This window comes from Thalassophryne amazonica, chromosome 12 (genome assembly GCF_902500255.1).
Source record: "Thalassophryne amazonica chromosome 12, fThaAma1.1, whole genome shotgun sequence".
In the NCBI taxonomy this organism is placed as follows: domain Eukaryota; kingdom Metazoa; phylum Chordata; class Actinopteri; order Batrachoidiformes; family Batrachoididae; genus Thalassophryne; species Thalassophryne amazonica.
This window is the reverse complement of record NC_047114.1, coordinates 34,560,961-34,570,572: the sequence shown is the minus strand read 5'-3', so window position 1 is coordinate 34,570,572 and position 9,612 is coordinate 34,560,961. Positions and strand designations below refer to the sequence as shown.

General features: G+C 40.8%; 1 protein-coding gene across 1 annotated transcript in view; it reads left to right on the top strand.

Annotated features, from left to right (window-relative positions):
* Positions 1-709: 709 nt before the first annotated feature.
* ephb3a (eph receptor B3a) overlaps positions 710-9,612 on the top strand; it is a 158,211-nt gene continuing 149,308 nt past the window's right edge. Inside the window, 1 exon segment of the mRNA XM_034182756.1 lies at positions 710-973. Within this exon segment, the coding sequence (XP_034038647.1) occupies positions 910-973 (64 nt within the window). The 5' untranslated portion in view covers positions 710-909.

The window sequence follows — 9,612 nt, the reverse complement described above, 5'->3', positions numbered from 1 at the left end:
CTGCATACTCCAAGTGAGATGTTATCATTGTCTTATACAGTATCTTGAACATGGCTTCGTCCATATAGTTGAATGACCTCCACAATAGTCCTGTCATTTGGTTTGCCTTTTTGACTGTCATGCTGATATGGTAGTCGAACTTAAGGGAAGCGTCTAGATCCTTCTGACGCTCTGACTTGGATAACTCCACCTTTATGTTCCCATCCATCATGTAATACCTGTAATCTGGATGATTAGCACCCACTTGTAAGATGGTACATGTCTTGGGATCAGGGTTGGGTAGGATTACTTTGAAATGTAATCCGAAAGTAATCAGATTACAAGTAATCCAAATGTACATACATACATGTAATCCACATGTATTCTTTCAAAGTAATCCTACCCAACCTTGCTGGATGGAAGCCCTATCTGGCTCCATCCACAATGACAGTGAGCATTATTCTGAAATTCTGCACAGGAAGCTCTGTGTGCACAGTGTGGGACTTGCCGGACCCCCCATACAGCCCCTCGGTGATTCTGTCCCAGGATTGCCATTCCGACGCACATCTCCGTGTGAGGAGCAACAGCTTTCGCAGAGTTAACAAAGAGGAACTACGCGGTTTTTACAGTGCGCACAAACACCTTTTGGTATCGTTTTTTGTCGCCTGTTTGCGCCTCGGAGGTGCGCAATGCGCACGCCGCGCAGAGGTTTGGTGTCGGTAAAGTGAGATAAAAGAGAAGGAAGAGAGAAAAGGGGCGCAGCGTGATGCTCCGTGGCACGAGGAGGGACGAACGGACGCATCAAGAGGAGCGTGGATCCGGTGGGATGACCGATGAAGAGATGCCGACCGGGAGAGGAGCGGCCGCGGCGCGCTCCGTCTGAGCGCTCCTCGAACCTTCATCCTTCATGTTGCAGAAGCAGCCTGTTTTATGACGATGGATTACCTGCTGTGGGTGTGCAGCCTCATTGTGCCCGCGGTGCTGGCTGTGGAAGGTAAGGATGTGCGCGTCTGGCTTTGTGCCACCGCTTCAGTCTCCTCCATCAACAATGGACTGTTTAAAAAATGCCAAAAAAAAAAAAAAAAAAGGTGCGCATGAAATATCTGGCACAGATTGGAGTCAGCAGATGAAACATCAGATTGGTAATTAAGGTGGATTCAGTTTAATTGGGGTGTTCCTGTCTGTTGCTGTTGTCCACGCCCACCAGCTGATTGGGGATGTCCACCTGCCCCACCTCTCCTCCTCCCCGCTGAGTGGGCGTGTCCCGCCGGTCTGATACTCATATGAGGTGACAAGTGTCAATTAAAGGTCAAAGGCTTTAACAAGTGTGCTGCAGCTCTCTTCATTGTCCCCATTCGGCGCTCCTACCTCCTTCTCGCTGTCCAGTCTGCCTCCCCTGCACCGTAGCCAGCCTGATCCCTCATCAATTCTGGTGTCCACAAGTAAATCAATGCAGAGGCAGCAGCGGCCCTGCCGGTCCCAGCGGGCTCTTACGCCGAGATGATCAGCCCATTTCCAACCCAGCCGCTAACTCTTACTAAAAGCTCAGAGGTTAACACGTCTTTGTCCTCTGGGAATAAACACGAAGGGCAACATCAACAGATGAGGCGGCACACCAGCCAGCGGCTTTTTGTTTTAAACACACTCGCATGGTTCAGGGGGGAGGTTCAACATTCTGCTCAGAGCTGTGTTTGTAGGTGCATGATGCACATTAAAGCGGCTAAATCCTAAATTACTACCACATCAGGTCAGATATGGAGGCGCGCGCTGGTGTCCACCACATTACGTGGAACTGCCCTACGTCCACTTAGGCAGACATCTGGCTCATCCCATTTTCCCGAAAGTAGTCATCCGTGAGCCGCAGCCAGGTGACACATGGGGCGTCGCCTTGGCCTGAACCAGTTGTTGGGGTCGTCAACGCTGATGCAGCTGAATGCTGGATCATGTCCAGAGAAATGTGCTACATAGTCATACGGAGGGTGAGATCGTCTCACAATGCAGGCAGGGCGCCTCATGCAGTTCTCACCAAACCGTTCCTGTAACAAAAAGTCATTCCAGTGGTACCCTGATTCATGTTTTTGTTTCTTCTAGACTAGATTAGTGTAATGTTCTATTTTTAGAGGTCTTCAGCTGGTTCAGCACGCTGCTGCCAGACTTTTGACACGAAGCAGAAGGTCTGAACATATCACACCCATTTTGGCATCTTTGCACTGGCTCCCTGTCTCTGTGAGAGCAGATTTTAAGGTTTTGTTATTGATTTATAAAGTTGTTCATGGACTGGCGCCATCTTATCTGGCTGATCTGGTGGAACTTTACGTGCCGGTTTGAGCTTTGCAGTCGCAGGATGCAGGACTTCTCTGTGTTCCCAGGGTGAAGAAGAAGTCAGCAGGTCAAAGAGCCTTTTCTCATCGTTCACCCGCTCTGTGGAACGGTCTTGCTGCGACCGTGAGGCAGTCGGAGTCTGTGGACATTTTTAAGTCACGACTGAAAACCCATTTTTATTCTCTTTCTTATCAATAGTTATTTTTTTAATCTGTTTTATTCTTTTACTTTTGTTTTTAATTATATATTTGAAATTTTGTAATAATTTTTAATTATTTATTTAAATTTTATGTTGAATTGTTCCATGTAAGGTGCCTTGAGATGGCTTTTGCTGTGATTTGGTGCATTATAAGCTAATTCAATTGAAATTACCCTAGGATCCTCCCAAAAGACTTAGTACCAAAGATATCGAGTTATCACCTTAGGTCAGCGGGTAGCGCCCAGGTCTCACAACCACACGGCAAGACGGGATCCACCAGGACCCTAAGACTTGGACCTTCACTCTCCTGAAAAGATGATCATGTTTGTCCAGCGACCTCATGAAGTGACAGCTTTGACCAGTGTTGCCAAAAAAATGTAGCAGATTGACAGCTGACATGGTGCGTGCTGCAACCAGCCAAGTCATGTTTTTTGCTGAATTTTAGCCCCAGTTTTTTTTTCCTGATTTCAAAATTGAGGAAATCAGGCCAGTTTATTTATAACCTGCAAAATTCATATCGCCTACTATTTTGTATCTGTTTACATAATTTCATGTTAGTTTTGCACATGCAAAAAAAAAAAAAAAGTTTTTCCCACACTTTTCCAGAAAGCTAAAATGTCTCTGATCATGTCTCAAAATTGGCTTTGTCGAAGAGCACAGCATGATGGGTTTGATGTTGTGGAGGATCAGAAGGAGGTTTCTGCTCTGGGATTGGTCGATTCTGATTACTGCATGTTGTATCTGCTCATCCTCTTTCATGTACTTCTAAACTGCAGTACTCCTGGTCTGCACCTGTTGAATCTGATCAGTCATGCTTTGTGGATCAGCATTTATTCTGATAACGTTCCTGATTGCTCACAGTGTTCTACAGTGCTACTTTGACCACAGATTACACCTGTTTTCATGCACTGATTGGGTATTCAACCCCCCCCCCCCCCCCCCCAAAAAAAAGGGTATCCAAATTAGCAATAGGAGATCACCCGTACAGATGTTTTTTTGCGCTGTGGCACAGGACAAAAGAGGCTTTTCTTGTGTAAAGGTTCTTATCATGGGAGCAAACTGATTTTTTTTTTCTCATCATTGTGATCCATTTGTCATTGTTTTTTGTTCTCCTGTCCATCATAATAGCAAAACAAAAGAATGACATAGATGGCAAAGACTTGAAGTTGGAAAGTTCCACATTTTTTTTTGGCCTCTCACTCCGTCTTCTAAAAAAACAAACATCATCTGAACAAGTAGGTACAACATAGTGCTGCTCACTCTTAATGAATTTAATGAGTAATAAGAGCTCGTTAATACTTCTGCTCAACAATGTGAAGAGAATCCTCCTTCATATGCAGAAGCACACAATCAGTTCACGGTTTTATGATCAGGAACTTGTCTGACAAGATAAATATGAATACATGTTAATTAATGAAGCCGCACTCTCGTCAACTATATTAACATTTTAAAAGGTTACTGTATATTATTATGCACCTTATAAGAAAGCTGATATACAGCACTGTGCAAAGGTTTTAGTCACACTTACGTCAATAAGGAAAAGCTTATAAATTCTAAGATTTATAAATAATTATACATAAACCAGCTGAAGGCTGTGATTTTTTTTTTCACCTTTAAAAACACATAATTTCTTGAGGTGTTCTGTGATACCTGAAAAAACAGGTTTACTGATCAGGTTTCTAGTATACAAATAATGAATGTTTATGAGCTCAATGGTACAAATATTTCATGAGGTGAAAGCTGGAATGTTCCATTCAACGAGGCGAAGCCAAGTTGAATGGAACATTCCAGCTTTAACCGAATTAATAAAAAAACATTTATTATTTGTTTTATATAATGGTTAAAATAGATCTTTGTCATTTGATATTTTATTATTTTATAAACACAGAAAACGGACTTACATTTTGGTGTTTCACAGGTGCTTAACAGTCCAACATGAACTTTAAAATGGAGTCCTATCTATCTATCTATCTATCTATCTATCTATCTATCTATCTATCTATCTATCTATCTATCTATCTATCTATCTATCTATCTATCTATCTATCTATCTATCTATCTATCTATCTATCTATCTATCTATCTATCTATCTATCTATCTATCTATCTATCTATCTATCTATCTATCTATCTATCTATCTATCTATCTGTCTGTCTGTCTGTCTGTCTGTCTAATCATAGTTACAATAAATTGTCACTGTCCTAGCTTTATTTGGAGTGTGTTGCAGGTGTTAAGTGCAGGAATTGATCTATATTAACAACAGTGTTGCCACAGTTACATGAAAAAGTAATCCAATTACTGATTACTCCTTGAAAAAGTAACTTAGTTACTTTACTGATTACGCAATTCTAAAAGTAACTAAGTTAGATTACTAGTTACTTTTTTAGTTACTTTCCCCAGCTGCCAACAACAACCCTCTGCCACCTCAACATGACAATGATACCTGTTTTGCCAAAACTCACTTTATAGTCATCCTTTCTTGACTTCAATGAAAATAAATACTTGTTTTATGAAAAGTAAAATAAAGACCTCTTTCTTGACCTCATATTTAACTGTTGACAGCACTGTAACAGTAAAACTTGCAATTTCTAACCTACATTGTTTATAAATGTAACTATTAAATTCTTTCTAACATTTTTCTAAAATTTAAATTCTCGCTAAACATTTTACTTGCCAAAATTATTATTATTATAAGTCGTATTAGTAGTTGTAATAAAATAAAAGGCTTCAAAACTGGACCTTTAATCTAGGGGTGTTGTGGGGGTGCCGCATCCCTGCCCCGCCCCATGCCCCCATTCCATCTGGATTCGCCCCTGCTTTGGTGTTTGAGCACAAAGAATGGATAACATTTATTTATGCAGAAAACATGACCAGATTTACAGGTAAGAAAGTTTTATTGCATTTTCACATCATGTGGTCCTCAGAATTTAGGTGCATTTGAGTGGAAAATAGTGTTAGTTGTTGACACGTCGCGGAGGATCAACTGTTTTTAGCGAGAAGATACGGAGCGGCTCAGCTCAGAATTCTAAATAAAGGAGAAAAAAAAAGCATAAAAATGTCTTTGTAAAGCTCAGTGCAGGTGTGCTGTTGTCACCGTGCTTTAAGAAGTGAGGATGAGTCATAACTGCTGCAGAAAACCGCAGATGAAAAGCTCACAGCTCGCTTAAAGTGGGCAGTTCAGTCGAATCCCGACCCCCTGACCATGGACCAAGTTATCGACCCACAATGCAAAAATAATAGTAACGCACAGTGACTTGGAGAAGTATCTTTAATCTGATTACTGATTTGGAAAGATTAATGCATTAGATTACTCGTTACTAAAAAAGTGGTCAGGTTAGAGTACTGCGTTACTAAGTAACACGTTACCGGCATCACTGATTAGCAAATGAAATGAACTTGACAACACAAAACATGAAATATCTTGGATTCATAGTGTCAGCAATTAAACTGACGTCTGAGTAAATGTAAGGCTCGCTGCATTTTTTTTCTTTGCATTTTCCACATGGTCCCAACGTTTTCTGGTTTGGTGTTATATATATGGTCTCTGCAGCTTTCTGAGACACAACGAGACAAAATCAAATTCTATCATATAGGCTGCAAGTAATTATTACGTCCAATAAAATCATCACCATTTATTTATTTATTTGTTTGTCTGTTAGAAGGATTACGGACATACTCTCACGAGCGCCACTAGCTTAGCTAATGGCAAGCTAAAAGTGGACAATCTCGTTTTGGCCGAACAACTATCCAGTTTTGTATATTCTGTGTTAGTATCTGCCTACGGCTGACGTGCTTGATGAATTCCTGAGCAAAAAAGTAGTTCAATGCTGTATTTGGGATGACAGTGCGTTTTCATGGCTAACAAAAACATAGTGTATTTGTATTTTGTGTGTTTTATGTCTAAATGATCGTAAGTCAGTATACTCACACTCATCCAGCAGCATCTTCCAAAGTAGTCTGGCGAGCTTTCACACAATGCCAAAATAGCAGAAATATCGCTCCAACGAGAGCGGCACACTGAGCAGTGTGGATTACGGATTTTGACAAAACTTTCACCACAGATAGATATTAGGGCATGGAAGACTCCACTGAATTTTGGGGTTGATCCGGATCAAGATTCCTTGATCAAGATTTCACTTTATATATGCTTTAAAGGATTATGTCAAAACTACTTCACGGATTCTCACCAAATTTACACCACAGATAGATATTAGGGCATGGAAGAGACTCCAGTGAGTTTTGGAGGTGATCCGGATTGACGGGTGTCAGAAATCTCAGATTGCTCAGGTTTTCATTATGAGATGACGTCCTCAAATGTCTTGTTTTGTCTTTAACCCAAAGATGTGTATTGTTACAGAGGAAGAAACTAGAAAATATTCACATTTTAGAAGATGAAAACAGAGAAACCGGGTGTTAAAAAAGTCGCATTTGTGTTCTCCCCTGTGTTCATGTGGGTTTCTCATATGTGATTCGCCTGCATTCTTTGCCCTCTGACAGTGGTGATACAAGAAATCTTTGATGCATTTATTTCTTGTATACTACATAGAGCTGGTTCTGCCTGTTTTTGAAATGCTCCATTGTCAGAGGGCAGAGAATGCAGGCTTAGGCCGAAAGTGGAACGAAAGAGGCATATTTTCACTCCAGAGCATCTTAATGGATGCGGCGCAGCCTGAAGTGTGTGCTTATTTATCCACGCTCTATTTATTACTTATCTCAAATTCTCACCAACAGACTGCAGTAACTGTTATTTTAAAAAGCTCATAAACAAGATGGATGATCACTCGGAGCTTTTTCTAACACAATCTAGCTCATGTGTAATCAGGCAGTAAAAAAAGCATTAAGCATTTAATTTTTTAGTCGGCCGATAGATAATTTTCACATCAGTCGAGAGCTTTGCACCCATTTCCCTGCATTAGTGGCTAAACGAGTAATTATTTATTGACCTGTCGTATAAAATTAGAATCAGGAGGCAGTGCTCTTCAAGTGTCAAATGGTGGCTCATGTTTAACTGTTATTATTACACTCATCTATAAATTAATTACAATTTTTAAATCCTGTTTTTAATCCATGCAAACCCATATTTTTTTTTAAATATTCATCTCTCCCTTATAACAATATATATCTATAGAGACATGGGCTGCGATATGATTCAGAAATGATATTTTTTTTATTATTGAATGATTCAGTTTGATTCACTGTGATCTAATGCAGTCTGATACAGTTCTTTACTTTAATGTAGACATTCATTTTCTGTGATAAATTTGAATAAGCCAAAAGTGCCATTGCTTACCTTCAAATATATATATTTCCATGAAAAACTAGGGACTTTCTTTTGGGTTTTGCAATGCTAATGTAACACAAGCAGCTCGTCCTGCTCTTCCCTATCCTTGGCGAAGTCCACTAACTCTTCCTGGGGGGTCGTGAGGCATTCCCAAGCCATCTGGGAAATATAATCCCTCCAGTGTGTCTTGGGTCGTCCCTGGGGTTTCTTCCTAGTTGGATGTGCCTGGAAGACCTCCCTAGCTAGGTGACCAGGGTGCAGATGCCTGAACCACCTCAGCTGGTTCCTTGTGATGCGATGAAGCAGCGGCTCTAGTCTGAGCCCCTGCCGGATAGTTGAGCTTCTCACCCCATCCTAGAGTATTAGCCCAGATACCCGATGGGGGAATCTCATTTCCGCCGCTTGTATCTGTAATCTTTTTTGTCATTACCCAAAGTTCATGAGCACAAGTGAGGATAGGAGCATAATCTGACTGGTTAATCGAGAGTCTTGCAAGCTTGGGATGAGGTGCTTGGTCTGTTGCAGTGGTGTCCAGAGTATTCCAGAAAGGGCTGAGAGGCTACAGGTTTTCCTTGCAGCCACTAACTTCAGCAGGTGATTTCACTGATTAACATCACTTTGAGCAGGTGAGATGAGTTCATCAGTAAAATTAACTGCTGAAGTCAGTGGCTACAAGGAAAACCTGCACCCTCTCAGCCCTTTCTGGAATACTTTGGACACCACTGGTCTATTGTCACACTGACCCAGACCCAGATAAGCGTCAGAAAAAGAATGAATGAATGAATGAATGAATGAATGATGCAACATGTTGGCTCTGACACTGGTCGTCTTTTGTTCTACACTAGGGGCAGCACCACATACAGTAACAAAAACAGTAGCACAGAAAAAGCCCAGAAGAAGAAGATAGCTCTTGCTAGCTTGGCGTAACTAGCATAGCATAAACTTCCCATTCTGAACCAGTATGACAGTATTAACAAATCATGAACCGAACATACAGTTCAAATGGTTACATTCATCCTTTATGTTAGGGTTGGGACAACTAGTCGTAATAGTCTACTACTAGCTAACATCTGAATAGTCAACTATTTTTTATAAGTCGACTAGTCGAAAGCCATTTATTAAGTTCATTTAACCCTTGAAAGAATAGACCTGCTGGAGCTGCCACCACTCCTTTCACTTAGTGAAGAAAGTGCGTGAACCTTGACAGGTGAATTAGTCGGCTCAAACGGGTCGTCTATGCCTAGTAAATTAATGCAGGTATTGTCTACATGCTAATGCTGGTTTTTTGTATTTGTGATTTTGTGCTTATATTTGTTAAAATAAATGCCACATTTGAGTTGCACCATGAAGATTCAAAATGGGCTTAATTCATTCAATGTCAAATTTAGTCGCCGACTAGTTGACTAATCGATGACTAATGGTACCCGACTAGCTGACTAATGATTTTCATTTAGTCGTCTCAACCCTACTTCGCACCGCCTACAACTATGACATGTTGCTTTTGTTTTTACCTTGCGAATTTAACAATCTGCAACCAGTCTAGTTACAGCCTCGTGCTGACCATTGAACTTTTAAATGATGTGTGGAAGTTAACTATCATAATGTTACAATAGCAGCACTGACCAATTCATTGTAGGTTTAGATTAATTCAGGGGTGTTGATGTAGTCATATCTGTTTAAAATAGATTTTCAATTTGAATGGGTTTTTACTCACATCTAACGATTCCTGTGACGATGATGATGACGAAGTTGACATGATGATGACGACGATGATGATGATGACGAAGATGACATGACGATGATCACGATGACATGACGATGATGACGATG